This window comes from Rhagoletis pomonella, unplaced genomic scaffold, assembly GCF_013731165.1.
Source record: "Rhagoletis pomonella isolate Grant_MI unplaced genomic scaffold, Rhpom_1.0 Rhpom_scaffold_00001, whole genome shotgun sequence".
NCBI classification, from domain to species: Eukaryota; Metazoa; Arthropoda; class Insecta; order Diptera; family Tephritidae; genus Rhagoletis; species Rhagoletis pomonella.
The window spans coordinates 47,901,374-47,919,487 of record NW_023458555.1 but is presented as its reverse complement, the minus strand read 5'-3'; the positions used below and the strand labels follow the sequence as shown (position 1 = coordinate 47,919,487).

The 18,114-nt window shown below is 36.7% G+C and overlaps 1 protein-coding gene across 4 annotated transcripts in view; it reads left to right on the top strand.

Moving 5' to 3' along the window:
* The window catches only part of LOC118745405 (serine/threonine-protein kinase PAK 1), a 52,893-nt gene extending 35,222 nt beyond the window's left edge, over positions 1 to 17,671 (top strand). For 3 of the 4 annotated variants that reach the window (XM_036478872.1, XM_036478866.1, XM_036478860.1), the window contains 5 exons: positions 11,992 to 12,157; positions 12,253 to 12,978; positions 14,796 to 16,150; positions 16,441 to 16,659; positions 16,730 to 17,671. In XM_036478872.1, the coding sequence (XP_036334765.1) occupies positions 11,992 to 12,157; positions 12,253 to 12,978; positions 14,796 to 16,150; positions 16,441 to 16,659; positions 16,730 to 16,813 (2,550 nt within the window). In that variant the 3' untranslated portion in view covers positions 16,814 to 17,671. The remainder of the gene's footprint in view (positions 1 to 11,991; positions 12,158 to 12,252; positions 12,979 to 14,795; positions 16,151 to 16,440; positions 16,660 to 16,729) is intronic. The other variant, XM_036478877.1, reaches the window with a different exon arrangement.
* The last annotated feature ends 443 nt before the right edge of the window (positions 17,672 to 18,114 follow it).

Genomic DNA, 18,114 nt, shown 5'->3' with positions numbered 1-18,114 from the left:
GTTGCGCACATTTGGCATTAAGTGCGGTTTCGTGGGCAAAATGATAACGCCCAAAAAATTTGTTTGAATGAAAAAAATCGCCCAGATCCATTTCCTAAATTTTTACGCGCAAGCATCCCACAAAAAATCGCCAATTTGGCGCTTAATCACCCAATCTGGACACTCTGATTATAGATCGATTCAGCTTTTCATACGTGTTGTTTTCATAAGTGCTGCGGTACACCTACTCAGAATATGTTGATGAAGATGATTTGCGGCTTTAACAATTTGGTGTGTTTACTAATGGTAGTACCCATTGTCTAACAGCTTAAAATACATCACAAAAATAAGCGCGCCTGAGTTAGGATAGTATGTCTGGCAAAGCTGAGATAGGATCATTTTTTCACAGCGCTAAATTAGTACGAAATTGGCATTGTTCATCGAGTTAATGTAGTATTTTGCACGGCGTTCAAGATGAGATAAATTGATGGCCATCGACCAGGTGAGATGAAGTAACCCGGGGCCATGGATATATACCACTTGGTTCCTAGTGATACCAGATGGCTTTCGATTTTTTTTAAGTTCAAGTAGACAGTTTTCTGGCTATCAACGCATTTTGAGAATTTTAGTAATGATTTCAAGTTGTGTTGTCTTCTAACTTCTCGAATTAACAAGTCCTTAAGAAATCCAACCGAGGTTTTGACAATGCTTGCTATAAGTATAGAAGATGCTCCAACACTTCCTGTGCATTTTAACGCCGATAACTCCCATTTTGATTGCTTCAGTCGTTAATAGCTGGTGACCTGTTAGCATGCCAGTGACAATTCTAAAATCTTTTCGAGAGAGTTTTAACGAAGAAGCTTGTACATTATGCTTCACTATATTTACAGAAATTAACTGGTTTTGCAGTTGGTTCTGAGTTCCTTGTCACATAATCGTCTATTTTATTGCAAAAATGTTTCATTGGCAAGTAGATATTGGAGGACGTGGAATTACATATATTAGTTTAGAAACCAAGCGATTTCGATAGAGGTTTGAATTTACGCGAATGGAAATAAAAGAACCAAGAAATTCGGAATTTTTACTCTCAAGCTTTCTGTATGTTTTTAGGGGATTGAGATCAAACTGAAGGGCCTGAACTCTTTCGGGCTGCTTTTACCTGTCTTCAGTATAAACACAACTCTCGCTTCAACAAATTCGTGTGCAAAACGGTAAGTTGTAAGCGGAGAGTTCAAAATTTCGGTTCATGTAGGGCACAAATTGTAAAGAAAAATACTTTCAATGGTCGGCTAGTGTAGTTCTGACCCACTCATCTTTTGCTAACTATTCCACTATCAAGACCCTGGCATCGTAACGACTGGATTCTGTTTTCGCTGTTTCTCAGCGCGGAAAAAGCTTTTAGTGTCGTCGGAACGGCGCCACCATCTACTATTTCAAGGGATGCCCCTGTCAAAAGGCCCTGTAAATCTCTAACTGCTCTTTTACCCATTCAGAGAGGAACTGTAGTTGATGATTATTAACCCACTGAAGCACCCTTCTCTATTAAATACCAACACAGGTGCATTCGGATCCGTGTCCACTTCTGAGGGTTTCTGAAAGTTTAATATCTACTGGCTTCCATTTCTCCTGGCATCTTTGCTAGCAATTTAATGGATTCAATGAAAGTCACGATCAGGTATCGTTTGGCAATCACTTTGTTCACCGCCGCTGCTTTTGTGAGTAATCTGTTCTCCGACCCGATTTGTGAACTTCGGAACCGTAGATAGAAAGCACAACCGTGCTGTGTAGTAATACACTTTGCATGTAAAGTGGTCTTCGGAAACATTTTTAATATCCGAAAATCAAACATTCCGATAGAACTTTTTGTCTGTTTACACGGTGAATACAGACAAGTCCACTATCAACTATGTTACCAAACTTTTTTATGCTGATGGGACATTTCCAAACAAAGTGTACATGGCAGGTATTTTTATTGTTTTTTTTTCAAGGTTGATAAATTTATCATCTTACTTACGTTTACTTACGTGAAAATTTGTGTAGAATACGAACTGCTTTCTTGTTTGAATGTCTCATTTTTAAAAGTAAACTTAAGGAATAAATAAGTTTAGAAACTGTTAGAAAAAAGTATACTAACCGATAAGCAATGTACTGATTTTTAACATTTAATGCATGCTTTGGAAACATTTGTATATCACTTTGAAACTCCTTTATCAGATAAGCTTATGTTGAAGTTTTTTCCACCTTCTTCATGACATTAACGGGGGGTTTTCTTTGGAGGCAGGCTTTTTGTTTAGTATTTCTTCGGCAACAATTTCCCATTTTTTCACCTAAAAGTGACATTCTGGAAATATTTCACGTTTTTTGGTCTTTTTTTACCTAAAGAGTCCTATTTTACGAAAGTATAAAAACAAGGCCAAAAAGTAGCACTTTGTATGGAAATGACCCTTAAAACAAAATTACCGACCTGAAAAATTTGTTAAAAATGGACTAATCAGCTACAAACTGTCGACTGCTTTAATATTTAAATGGTTCATATCAGGAGAATAAATTGATTACAAGTATTTTTTATATGTGTGTGATGCAACATTTTTGTAATTTTATACAAATTCGCCTAAAATCACGTGACACGGCAACACTCGATTGGTTTGACAGCACTTGCAGCAATTGCTAGTGCAGCACGAGCAAGTGTAAATTATTTCTCGAAAGCGATTTGCGTAATTTCAGTTGCGGTTACGCCTTGCGTTTTTTATTTCCGAAAGTGATTTCTTCACATCTGCGAAAAGGACTTTTTGACTAACGGGAAAGTTTCGCATTTGACGGCAAAATGCGTAGAAAACACGCTTACGTTGCATCGTTTAACCGCACTTTTATTGTGATGAGAACAGCACTTAATAATTACGAATACATATGTATATTAGACTGCATCACCAAAAAAAGTTGCGGGTTTTCCGCCGGGATTACAAAATCTATTATATTTTAAGACGTCCACCAAAATATTTCGGACAAATATGAAGATTTAAGCGAGCTGGACCGATTTGAAAATACCTCCAAAAATTGAGGTTTTCATGAAAAAAATAGATTCTTAAAGAAATTTTTGAAAAAAGTCCCCTCAGATGATAAAACAAATTAGGCTTAAAAATTCTGCATAAAAATATTTAAAAATCTTATCAACGGAATCGTAGTAATGGGATTTTTGATGCTGTTTTTTTACTTTTTTCAAAGATTGATTTTCGAAAAACTTAAATAACTGGGCCAAAACTATTCTCATTTAGACTTATGGGATCTCGGTAGAAAGGTATTTTCCCACTATTTTTATTTATGTGCAAAAAAAGTCATTCGTGTCCCAATATTTTTTTTTTAAATACCAACACATCTTAATTCAACTTTGCATGATATTCGTTCATCCTACCTTTCTCTTTCATCCGTTGAATGAGTTTATTAACAAAGAAATAAAAAGGGTGAGAAAATATCTTTCCAATGATATCTCACAAGTCTAAATCGGGAGAGTTTAAGATCAGTTATTCAAGTATTTCTTATACCAATCTTTGAAAAAAGTTAAAAACAGCATCAAAAATCTCATTATTACGATTTCGTTAAAAAATTTTTTGAAATTTTTTAAAAATATTTCTATGCAAATTTTTTAAGCTTAAACTGTTTTATCATTTGAGGGGATTTTTTCAAAAAAAAATCTTTAAGAAACTATTTTTATTCATAAAAAAACTCCATTTTTGGAGGTATTTTCAAATCGGTCCAGCTCACTTAAATCTTAATATTTTTTCGAAATATTTTGGTGGACGTCTTAAAATATTATAGATTCTATAATTCCAATGGAAAAACAGTACCGATTTTTTTTGTATGGGGAGTGATGCAGTCTAATGTATATAAATGGATATGTGGACAAATTTAAAATTGTCAAGTTTCAAATTTTTACTTTACAGAAATACTATTCGGCCTATAATTAAGATAATTTTGAAAAAAAAAGTTAATTTCCGTACTCGTATCTATCATCATCGAGATTTTAATTATGCTTCGCTGAAATAAAATTTTATTTCAAATATGTATCTGTGTAAATAAAGTATAATTAAGCGATCATTATTTTTCATAAATTTGCACTTTGTCGCCGCTTTTTTCAGTTGCATATAGGTACATAATCTGAACATAAAAACTGCACCAAGCTAAATCCAAATTAAGATAAGACCAAAAACAATAACTTTAATTCAATACCATCACAGCAACAGCAACAAAAAAGAAGCACACAACAAAAGTCTGCACCTCAAAAACATAAACCAAAAACAATTGAATAATATTTAAATTGAGGTTTTATTCAGTTGTATTTTCGGTGGTTATATTATTTGTGGTCTTTTTTCTTCTTTTTTTCTTTCTTTCTTCCTTACACCTTAAAACATTTTTTTTTTTAATTAATGCGTGCGTGTTTGCATTTGCATACAAAGCTGCCAATAAAAGTAAGTATCGACTGTGATAATGAATGCGTCACGAATGGCGTTAACGGGAGGAAGTCGTCTCGCCAGGAGTGTGACAATCGCTTTCCGCGTCACTTTGGTCATTTGTATACTCGTACATTCTATAAGTCCTTAGTAACAGCAGCCATCGCCGCAATCCGCTTAGAAAAATCGCCTCGCATCCCAAACGCGCGCAGCAAAAAGTGCTAGTTTTAGTGTTGCCTCTTTTTAGTGTGTTCGATTTATAGTTATGTACTTCTTTACACTACCTCACTTTAACACTATTTCACATAGTACACCCATGGACACCATATATACATACACACGAAATATCCTTTCTACCAAACGCTTTGCTCTTTTTTCTACTTGCTGTTTGTTGTTTTTTTTTTGCTCAATTTGCTTTTGCAAATGCATATACAAATCTGTGTATATACTACTTGTGAATCTGTAAAGACATCGATTATAGACGTCATAGCGTTTGATGCTTCAATGAACTTTCTTATATGCAATAATGGAAGCTTTTACACTTTACACACATGCCTGCCTTGCTTGTATGTATATGTAAATGTCACGCCGTTTTCTTATGTTCATTCTTTAGCTTTGTTAGTTTTCTTAACAAATTATAAATCTGCATATCGTCGTTACGTTAATATAGAAAACACCTAACTAATTTTTTTTCGAAATTCAGCTTTGTCCAAAGGTCGATAGATTACTCACTAAAGGCCTAGTAGAATTTAAAAACAACAACTACGTCAATAAATTGGTTGCAGTGTTTTGAAGAAATACCCAACTTAAAAACTTATGGCCTTATTCATAAAAAATAAAGTAGGTTTAAAGAGCTTTATAAAGTGACGTTTTCATACATTTTTCAGTTTATAAACGTTTTTTAAAGCTACTTTATTTTTTATGAATAAGGCCATTAGTTTTTTTAAAAGTTTTGTAGCTATAAATACTCTGTAAAAGCACAAAAATTTTGGGTAGTGTCTTTCTTTATTAAGGTAACGATATGCATGGATATGTATTTGTAATGAAAATGTCGACGAAATAAATTCTGTTTTAAAGATGGCGGCAAATTCCGTATTTTTAGGATATGGCGGTGAATCTAAGAAAAAACCAATGTAATATGCAAAAAAAAAATCTGAAAAATAATCATATACGACACTAATGATGGCGATATGCGTTTTCAGATTCCGCTAATTAAAAACCTGGACATTTACCACTATGATTTATACCATATTTGAAAAGTTTTTTACTTTTTTGCCGCCGAAAGCTGTAAATAGCTAAAATCATTAACTGACGAAATTTCCGAAATTTCGTTATTAAGAGGAAATACAGTGACTCAAACAAATGACCACGTGTTGATTTTTTTTAAATACTCGTAATGTTTTTCGAGCTAACAAATGATCACAAATTTTTTTTTTTTTTTAATATTTGTAATGTTTTTCGAGCAATTTCTTTTTTATAATACTGTCCAAAATTTACCCAAAACTGTATAAATCACATCTGAATCTTTAGACCATTTTTGGGTATGCAGTTTTATAGATTTTTTTTTTGTTTTGAACTTATATAAATAAAAAAACCGCAAAAGCGGTCGCAAAAAAAAATCTCAAAAATCAACGCGCACTTGTACTTCATTAGACTAAAATTGTATGAGCTATAAAACTTCATACCCAATCATGTTCTAAATATTTGGATTAAAAAGGTGAAATTTTGATGAAAATTTTTTGAATTTTCCCTAATTTTGTATAAAGTGTGAAACTGATATTTATGTTTTTGGTTAAAGCTTGATCGGTATTTTTATAGGACAATTACAAAAAAATTTACCTAGAAATACATTACGAATATTTAAAAAAAAACCCCAATAAACATTGCAAACATTAAACATTCTTAAGCAAAGCGTTATACAATGAATTTTTCCTTCGTTATGAATTCGAAATCCAGCCCATTAGCGAATTGAAATTTTAATGAGAGAGAGTGATTGCATTAATTTCCATTCGAAAATGAGCTGGATTTCACTTCCTCTCTTGTTACTATGGTTTTTATTTTTTTCCGAACCCATCTCGAATGTATTTCCAATACACTATGAACGTTGGAAAACAGAGATTGGTTATGAGTTCGTTCCCAGTTCGATATTCATATTGGATATCGAAGGAAATTTTCGAACGTTCGCCAAAATGTTTATAGGGAACCAACATGTGGTCAATTGTTTGAGTCACTGTATATGATCAAAAAGTAGATAAAACCGACATTTTACAAATCGGCTGAAAGCTACTCGTAAACTGAGAAGTCGTTTCTTCGAAAACTGATTATCGAACCGGAACCCACTTTAACTTTCCGCGGCACATATTCCTCTGCGTAGCATACTTTTATGCGCATTTTTTACACCTTGCCGAGTAGCTTATAACAATTGGCAACGATCCAAATTACCACTTTTGTATGGTTGTAAATCACGAAGTACACCCGAAACATCATGAAAATAGATTTCTTTATAGTTCCTGAACCCTCCATATGTATTTTATTTAAAGACAACCGTTATTATTTTTTACAAGTACATTCGACCGTACCACCTTGCAAGCAAACAAAAAAGAATCAGTCCAGCGCCTTCGTCTTAACCTGCGGGCTGTGTCGGAGCCACAGCCGCTAAACTTAAACACGATATTAATAAGAGCATATTCAGGTTAAAAACTGTACATTGCTTTTGATTTTATTTGATTGAATTTTAAACCCATTTTTTAAACAGGTGGCAGCCCTTTTTAATATTCTTAATGTTCAAGAAAAGTATTTCCTAATACTCTTTCGTTTAACACCCATATTTTAATATTTCATACAGTTAATTTTTGTATGATTTAATTTAAATAAGTTCAGCTTTTTAAACAGATGGCAAAATAATGAATATTAAAAATATTTTCTTACTAAAACCTTGTTAAACCTTTTTCGTGTGACACCCAAATATACATATTCAAATTATTTAATTCCTTTAATTCAAGCCTTGGTGCGCGCTTCCACTCCGCAGAGCCTTGGTTCAAGCCCTGTTCAAAGCAACAGTCCAAAAAAAGATATAGGAAAAAGGTTTTTTCTTAACTGCGCTCGCCCCTCGGCAGGCAATGACAAACCTCCGAGTGTGTTTCTGTCTTGAAAACCAGCTGCTCATAAAAATACAATCGCCGTTCGGCGATTCGAAAAACGGAGAAATTACTTTTTTTACTTATGACTCAATGTCTTAAAAAAAGTTGGTTTGGTCCAATACCCAACCAAGTGCTGTACAGTGTTATTATTAAAACCTTTTTAATCCTTTTTTATCTGACACTCATATTGCGATACATATTTAAATTATCTTATTTTCTTAATTAAAGTTGATTTACGTTCTCAAAACAAGTGGCAACTCTCCCACATGTAGTTTAAAATACAGTTTTTTCAAAGCTATTTTGATTGATATTCATATTGTAGTAACTGATTTTACCTATTTCATACATTGAATTTATCTTTGTAAATAGGTGGCAACTTGTGTTTTTTTTTTTTTTTAAGAGTTTTCATTTAAAATATATTGCGGTCTATAACAGAAACCACAGAAAAAAAATTTAAAAAATTGCACGAAGTTCACAAAACTTAATCAAACTTCAAAAAATATTCATCAAAATTTTAAGCTTTTTATTACCCAGCCAGCAATGTCATCGTAAACGAGCTCTTAACTGGATATTTTCTCGAAGAAAAACCCGCTAAAAAGTCGTTTATGATAGCCGTTTACGATTCGATTTCGAGTACTTTTTCGCTTGAAATTGTCCAGCGCCTACGAACAGTCGTAAACGGATCGAAAAGCATGCGTATGCGAATATTATATATTATAAAATATTGTGGTTCCAGAAAAATTTCTAACAATGAAAATTTTTTCTTGTGCTGACAAATTACTACAATCCTCTTTCTTTTACTTTTTTTTTTGTTTTATAGTTTACGAGCCTTTCTCAAAGCTTTCGCCGCTCGAGAATCCCTCGTAAAAGATAATGTTCGTAAAATGTACGTTTCCTTGCTGGCTGGGTAGTTGTAGACTGTCGCTACATCGTGTCTTTTGTGTATATGTGATTTTGCATCCCTTTTCAACATATGGCCTCGGTTGATGTTAACTTAAGCTCCCTGTTTTACTGCCTTAAAATTGAAGGGAAATTTGTACAGCGTTTTTTATGTGTATTGGTTTTTGTTTGAGTGTATTGAGAATCAGTCAGTCTGAAAAGTCCTTTTATTGTAGGTTAATTTGCACATACATACATATGAGCATAAATATGTAAGCTCAGGCATGCACTACACCAGTCAACGAAATAGTTAAGACACGAACTTTTCTTCCACAGAAAAATTGTTCCATAAATGGACAGTTCACGCTAATGATAAACGATCTGGAAGTTGAAATGATCCAGCTTTCCTCTGGCTTAGAATTAACAATCGTGGTTCTCACCGAAACGGTTTTTCATCCCAACAAGCAGACGCCCCTCTCATTCTTATCGTTAGGTTATCAAAACTTTTGTTCTCATTTTGTTCTGCAGCAGAACAGACTTTTGTTCTTATTTCATCCTCCTTGAAAACACTCTCTATACTTTCGTTCTTATTTTGTTGGCATTGGAAACGTCCCCGGACGTTTCGTTCTGAGTCTGTTCTTCTGAGGGACGTTTCCGAGAGTTTTGTTCGCATTTTATTTTTACGGAAACGTTCCCGAACATTTTATTCTCGTTGTGTTCCCGTTCAAACTGCTATCAATACTTATGTTCCCATTTGTCTCATTTGTGAGAACGTTCTTGACATTACATTTCCTACCCGTGAAGAACTAAACCAAAACTTGAATGCGTTCTCCGTCACTGATTTAGATAGCTCAGCTGGTAAATAATTCCCTCCGGCAGTCTTTTTATTCTTGGGTCACACATGATCGCATAATGAAGAAGCGATCTCTACATATTTCAAACGTATTCATCAAAACCTTCCTAAAGTCGCTCACTTTAGGGTAAAATTTTCGAGTGATATTCCAGCGATGAAAGAGATCCCATCCTTGCCCACACAGGCATTGAAATCGCCTATCGCCTAGTTAGAGATCTTTGGTCGTGGCATATGATATGGCGTGACATTACGTTAACAATAAAAGTCATCAAATCATTTACACATGCCATTTTTCAATGCCTGGTGGGAATTCGGCATAAGTATGTTTCACATGGCGTTCAGAAATGAATCAAACCACAGTATCAGTCTGTTTTATTTCTAAACTATAGTCGATGAAAATTTCGAATGTACGTAACCACGGTTATATGTACATACATATGTCGAATTGGAACTTAGTTGCGCAAATAAGGCCTTTCCATCCCTTTGGTTTGGAAATATAGAGGCTGATGGTTTGGCTTGATGTATTTCTGAACACAGCCAATTTTGTTTTATAAATTTAAAGCTTTTGCCAAGTTTCGGCTGGGCATTGAATCGCAAAAAAATACAAAGTTGTCCAAAAAATATCGGTGTGCTTACGTTGAATATCCCTCTACACGTTGTGGTCTATGGAGGTAAGTGAACTACTCTAACTTTTTAGTCATATTAGGGGACCTTGACTGGGTGCTACTAAATACGTTGATGTGTTCTGCAGTTAACTGTTCCACGTGACTTAACCTACACTGTTCAGAGTAAGCAACTCCCAGTTTTGCCAAGTGTACACTACACAGCTTAATATCCAAACATCTTTAGAGTTTATAGTGCTCTTCGGATGTTTCTGTTTACTCTTTTCGTTATATCGCACACAACTGCACAAAAATTTCAACCCAGCGTGCGGAATTCGACAATTCTTAAATTCTTTGACTTCCTGCCGGAAGAAATGGGCGGAAGTATTCCGAGGTTGGCCCCAAAAGAATCCTTTTCCACGCACATCTCTCCAAGGGACGAATGGAAGAATGTTAGTCTCTGCAATAAGGTCCAATAAACATCTTCACGGACGCATCGCAGCTGGACGGCAATCAGGGCGCTGGGAGCGCTAATGGTTTAATCGAAACTAGTCGGGAATGCCTGACCTCTCTCTTAACCGCCTCGGAATACTTCCAAATCAAGCTGATATGGGTCCCAGAGCACAGTGGCATTACTGGACAGAGGGAGAATATGAGTTCCGTTGGCAACCTGCGGCCTGTTCCTGGACAGATAGGCTCACACTCGCGAAAACTCGGACATGCAAAGTTGCTATGTCCTTCTGCCCGGTTGTTGACCGCCGGTGGTCAAGGGAAGCTCGTTAAGCTCCCCAGCTCTCGATTCTTACAGGTATACCGATCGGACATTATCCTTTAGGGACCCATGCGGTGCGACTCAATATCGTCACGGATCCCTACTGCCGCAGCTGTCTGGAACACCAAGTGGAATAATCTCAGCACTTCTTACTCAGCTGCTCAACATTCGCTAGACTAAGATTTAAGCCCCTCGGTGCGAATTTCATCAACACTCCCGAAAAGCTCTCCGGAGTGGAAATTAGCTGCCTGCGGAACTTTGTTGTGAGCACTCAGCGCTTCTCTTAGTTTAACAAAGTTGCCGTTCGAAGAATTTGTGTAATGTGGTAGCACAATGGAAAATTAAATAATGGTGTGAGTCCCCCTCGTGGGGTCTGCCACAATAACCTAACCTAACCTGACCAAAAAATGCAAGTCAATTTTTTTACGTCATTATTTTCACTATAAAACTACTATTTTTTGCATTAATTGCGTAAAATCTGTGCGATCCCAAAGCAGTTATATTTCCGAATCTGATTTTTGAGTTGTGCCTCTTTTTAGAAGAGTAGGCCATATGTTTGGGTGAACTTGTTTCTACCATTTCCCAATTCCATGATCGGGGTTTGAAATAGATGTATGTATGTATGTACATTAGTTAATTAACAAAGCGGAAGCTTATTTTCATTTCATACAAATTTTTTCTTTATAATAGTTTTTAAAAGTAAGTTTAAGTTAAAAAAAAACTTATCCTTTAAAACTTTAATAAAAAGTACAAATATGTACATACGTACATGCACACATCCGCTTTATTATAAACGTGAAGTCGTTTTCGTATTTTTGTTGGTAATCATTTTCGTCCATAAAATGCGAATTCAATTCTAAAATTATGTATTCGAATCACGTATGATTATCGTGTTTCCAAAAAAAATGTGGGTAACAGTAGGCCTAGGTATATTTATGTGCATATGTAATTATATTTTTTGCAGTACCACTTAGCTATTGACAATGGTTGGCAAAATATTTTAGCTGCTTATTACTTAAAAACTCTACAGTGGCTTTAGCAAAGCAGACGCTTTTGGGGTTGTGCATAGTTTTCGTTTTCTTTTCAGCTAATTACTTTACCTTACCTTTTAATTATCTTTTATTCGAACACTCTATCTTTGTATGTATGTTTCTAGTCGTATGCACAAAAAAGAATCAAAAACAACTGATTTTAGTTCGGCTAGTAGCACGCACATTTTTCGATTACAATGTATATCAAGCCGCATTGCAAATATAGAATTTAGCCGCACTTTTGGTTTTACTTGTTTTTTAAAGTCAATTGTTTTTTCCTATGTTTACAGGGCATGCCGGAGGCATGGGCGCGTCTGCTGATGAACTCGAACATCAGCAAGCAAGAACAGAAAAATAATCCACAAGCTGTGCTGGATGTGCTCAAGTGGTTTGACAATACAACAAAGCAGCGGCCAAGTTCCAAGTACATGACAAATGCCATTACGACGCATTCAGGTAAGTAAGCAGCACACTTCATGTACTATGTACATATGCATGGCTGTGTATATCTGCATTTTACTTTATTAACCATACAAATCTTAATTTTATAGGCTCCTCACTAAGTCGTGTGAGCAGCAGCAGTCCCAGCAGCACTCCAACCGATTCTGAGTTGCACGCCTCGAACAGTGGTGGCAATTTGATTGGCGTTAACCTAAGCAACCTAAGTCTGGGCGGTCCGAATGTCAATTCTAATGCAAATAATGTGGGATTGATTGGACAATTGGGCAACAGCATTGGTGGTGTACAATCCATACATGGCAATCACCATCAACAGTCACATGGCGGCAGCGCTGGCGGCGCCTTAAGTCAATCACATTCGTATAATTTTGGTGGCAATACTGCCTCCTCATCTTCGCAACATTCGTCCGCCAATGAAGATGACATACTCGGTGCGCCACAACCGGCGCCACCACCGATTGCGTCACGACCGGAACGTACGAAATCAATCTATACGCGCCCAATTGAGGGTGTTGGTGGAGGCGTGAGTGGAGTATTGGAGAGTATCGACCATTTGCGTGCAGCGGCTGCGGCCACTCCTACACCGTTGCACCAGCATCAGCACCAGCAACATCAACAAATTCAACAACAACAGCATCAGCACCAACACCAACACCACCACCAGAATAATGTGGCGCAACCGCAACAGCAACAATACCGCACGCCGACTAACGCAATTACGGCAACCACAGCCGCTAGCGTTGCAAGCGCTGCCGCCACTGCACCAGCAGCAACAACAGCTGTAACAACAACGTTGGATAAGAACAAAAATAACGAAAGTAATTACAGCATAGCATTAGTGTTTTGGTTTTTTGTTGTTTACTGATTCGAATTTTTGTTGTAAATAATTTAGTTAGTAGATGAAATTGCATTTTGCGAGCTACACGCGTTCCAACAAAACACGCACCGCGATATTTTTTCGTACGTTGGCGAATATGAAATACCACAGCCGCAGTCAAAATTTAATTTTCCACCAATTAAAAAAAATTTTATGTAGAACAAACATTTGTTGTGATTGGCAGATAAAAATATACGCGCATTTTTGTTGGCACGCGTGTAATTAGCATATCCAGCACACACATCCTCGTTTTCTCATCCACTGCTTAACGACACTACCATCAATCACCAACACCAATTGTATAAATACATACATAATATGTATAAACGTATGTAAGTACATAGATAGAACTGGGATAAATATGATCCAACCCTAACCAGCTACAACAAAGATATTTGCAAAGCCAAGAGACATATTTTAGAGAACTCTGTAGCTGTAGGGGTGCGTAGGCAGCCAGGTCTTAGCAAATATTTAAAAAGGCCAAATGTCAATAAAACTTCTAACAGGAAAAGGCTCTAGCGCTTCTGAATACCCGCTTCAGAGGAGCAGTGGCTCCGTTAGCAGAAGACAACGACGATAACAACATAGTGGAGGCTGCACGGCGCCTGCTCCCATGATATTCTGTACGAAAGGATCGCTATCAGGCATCAGCAGCTGGCGTCACAAAATAACGATTGTCAGGCGCAATTGGCCCAACGCATTGGAAGAAATCCTCGACCTAACGCCACAACGCATAGGCATAGAACCGACCGCAGAGGGGTCTCTTAATGAGGGCATAAGCAGAGAGATTTCAAGAAGACTAGAGGACTTTTCTTTATAATAGTCGTTCCCACGACAGTCGGGTCTACGTAACCGGAACGACCCAGATTTATATCTGGCCAAGGACTGTCACTCCAGCAACACTCCCCGAAATTTCTTTGGGGAACTTGTATGCTGCTGCAACAACAACAACTAAGTAGAGAGATTTCAAGAAGACTAGAGGACGTTTTAACCAATATTACCAACTGCTAGTCCAAATGAGGTAGCATGTTCAGGAAACATAAGATTCTAGAAAAAACCCTTTCATCCATACACCTAAAGATATGGGAGTGTAAACACTCTAGGCAAACACAATACAATAGAACTTATGAATGTGGGCGCCATGCTTTTAAGACATACAGGGCAAGGAGAAGACTAAGAGAGTGACTACATACTAGCGTAGAAGAGTTAAGAACAAAGGAGCGACAACTTAGAAGATCGCATTGTGAGAACTCGCTTGGGCCACGACAGGTCAAAAAAATATATAGGAAATAAGAATTCCGAGAGATTTAGGAAACTAGTCACTCATCCAAAGATAAGCTCAAGGCATCGAGGTTGCGATTGCATATGAATATGCTAGAAACTAGCTCAGGCAACTAACATAGTATTGTGGTGAGGTTTTGGGACTCAAATAACTAAAGATTGCAGTGCACATCCTCCATTATATCTATCTATGTATGTACATAATAAAAACATTAGTTTGGTAGATAATTGCTAATGTATTACTAAATTGAATCATCATTCGCATATTTTTGCGGGTCATTGTAGATTTTTTATACCTTAAAGGCTTTTAATTTTTTTTTTTCATAATTTTTTATCTATCCTTTACCTACCAATTATCAAATCAAAAAAAATTAACGAACTATTAACTGACTTGAATGTTGCGTATCGTCTGCTTCTGTTTCGTTCGTCGTTTTGTCTGTTTTGTTTGTGTTTTCTCGTTTTCTGTTTCGTCTGCAGCAGCAGCAGCAAAGTCAGCAACAGCAACGTCCGAATGCGTTGTGACTGCGCCGCCTCTGCCACAGCAATATGTTGAGCCTGTCGCTACGCATGCATCGACTTCTATTTGTAATCTAACCACAACGTTGACTACGTCGACGACCATTGCCAGTAATCTCAGTAGTAATACGAGTATTATTGGTGTCATTGGTTCTTGTTCTACTTCTACCATTACTACTACTACTAACATTGCAACAGTTGACACAACTACAACAAGTACTAACTCCACTGCTAGCACTCATTTGCAATTTATCGATTGTAATGCAACGACGACTAATCACGATTCTTCTGCTTCCTCCTTTTCATCGTTTCCATCATTTAACGACGATGTGTCGCTGCTGCCACCCATCTATTGTCCCTCGGTGACATCGTCGATATGCGAATCTGTGGCTATGCCAACGCCACCACCTCCACTACCAACGCCCACAACTGTCACAACAACAACAATCACACCGGCTACACCCATAACTGGTGATATTGCTGCTGCTGCCGCTGCCGTTGGCGTTAACGTGAACCCATTCGCCGCGGCGGTTGGCGACGCATCAACTGCAGATATTTATTCAACCGATCCAACAACCAAACGCTTAACCGGCTCACCAGCAGCAGCAGTGGCGCAACAGCAACAGGGCACCACCACTCCAGCACAATTGGTGACACCATCAGCGGTGGCACCGAGCACTGCGGCGACTCCACAGCCACGTTCTGGTACCGCCAAGAAGAAGAAAATGTCCGATGAGGAAATACTGGAAAAGCTGCGTACCATCGTTTCGGTTGGCGATCCAAATCGCAAGTACACGAAGATGGAAAAGATCGGACAGGGTGCCTCGGGCACCGTGTACACGGCAATTGAGTCCTCTACCGGCATGGAGGTAGCCATTAAACAGATGAACTTATCGCAGCAGCCGAAAAAGGAGCTGATCATCAACGAAATTCTGGTGATGCGAGAGAATAAGCATCCAAATGTAGTGAATTATTTGGACAGCTATCTGGTATCTGAGGAGCTATGGGTGGTGATGGAGTACCTGCCTGGGGGCTCGTTAACCGATGTTGTCACGGAAACGTGCATGGATGAGGGTCAAATTGCGGCGGTATGTCGCGAAGTGCTGCAAGCATTGGAGTTCCTTCACTCCAATCAGGTGATACATCGTGACATCAAAAGTGATAACATATTGCTCGGACTGGATGGCTCAGTGAAGCTGACCGATTTCGGTTTCTGTGCGCAAATCTCGCCGGAACAGTCGAAACGCACAACCATGGTAGGAACACCATACTGGATGGCTCCCGAGGTGGTAACGCGCAAACAGTATGGACCAAAGGTGAGTTAAAAACAACAAATACTCGCTTCTAACTACTGGAATATTGCATGCATTTAGGAGCGCAATGCTCGCAATTTTTACTTTTTCGCTGATGTGGTTTTAGAAACAGTTTTTAGTGCAAATGTTCCTAAAATTGTTCTTAGCCGGAGATTGTAGCATACAAATTTTGCAAAATTGCAAGCTGAAAACAGTTAAATAGGCACTAAAAACCTTTCGTGAAAAAACATTAGTTTCAAATTGCAAATCAATTCAATTTCCAAACTAATTTCTCTTACATATGTTCTGCCTAGGTTGACTTGTGGTCTCTTGGTATTATGGCAATCGAAATGGTTGAGGGTGAGCCACCCTATCTGAACGAGAATCCATTAAAAGCCTTGTACCTCATTGCCACGAACGGCAAGCCGGAAATAAAGGAGAAGGAAAAATTATCGACAGTATTTCAAGATTTTCTAGATCAGTGTTTGGAGGTTGATGTCGAGAGACGAGCAAGTGCGCACGATTTGCTGAAGGTATGTTGCTTGCCACAACTAACCCTCTTTCATTTATTAAAATGATTTTTTGTTATTTTTTTTCTTACAGCATTCTTTCCTGAAATTAGCACGTCCATTGGCTAGTTTAACGCCTCTGATTATGGCGGCCAAAGAAGCCGCTAAAGGAAACTGATTAAAGAAGAATTAATTTAATTTACGCGAAAGTGATGAAATTAGAACTTAAAACACTTTAATGAAAAAACAAAAACAAAAGAAATTATATACACACATACACAGATAAACAACTATGATCGACAGAAAAATTTAGTACATAATTCAAATACTAGGTAACACAAACAGACCAGTTACACGTACACACCTGCTTAGCTGCAGGTTATACATACGTACATATTAAATTTACATATACATACATATATATGTATATAAATTAATTATATATTTAAAAATTTCTCTTAAGCGTAAAGTGAGCGAAGGAAATTCACTAAAGTATACTACGTTAATATAAAGTGAGCGTTAATCGCAAAGAGAAACGAAATACAAAAGGCAAAGCAAAAGCGAAGGCTAAATGCGTTCTGTTTAAACAATGAAAAGGATTATAAATAATATTACACGAAAACGTTATTTTTTTGTCATTTGATGTAATTGATATCGCTTAAGTAATTGTATTAGAAACTGATATTGCGGAAATTGTATAAACATTTGCGCGCTTTTCTGGCAAAGCGCCAGTGTTGAACATTTTTTAGTTTCATATAAAAATAATGTGAACATTTTGTTGAAGGCGTGAAAAACATTTAATTTAGTATAACTGCTAACGCTCACATACATTTCATGTTATTTGAATTGAAGTTTCTGTAATTCGATTTGCGTAAATTTACTGAAAGAAGTTATTTTTTGTAAGCTTGACATTTTATGTCTTAAATACTTTTGCGTGGCGTTGTAAATGCCTTTCTAAGTAGGTTTTTTTTATATTTCATTTACCTTTTTTATTTAATTAATTATTGTTACATTAGTACGTTAACACGAGAACAAATACATACATACAAGCAACATACATTTAACAGAGAAACTGAGACAATTTTTGTAAGACTATGTCATTCTAACTGCATAAAACTTAATTATAATTAGCATTTTATACATAATTATAAATTATTAATTAACGAAAGTTAAGCATAGAATGAAAAACACAAGTAACACCTTATAACGCTCTACTAACACTTATTTATACGATTATAATATAAATTTGTAATTATCGAAAACTTCAAAGATTTTGTTTATTTTGTGTTTTTTTTTTTTAATTCTAATAGAAATAGTTTCCATGTTGCATGTCATTGAAAACGACGAGCTACAGGCTACAGCTTCCAATTTGTTATCATTATCTAAACGCTTTGTCGATGGCGACATGAATTTTTTGAACGTGGCAGCGACATCATGAATTTGTATGAGTTTGACTGAAAAAACCACAACCACAGTCGT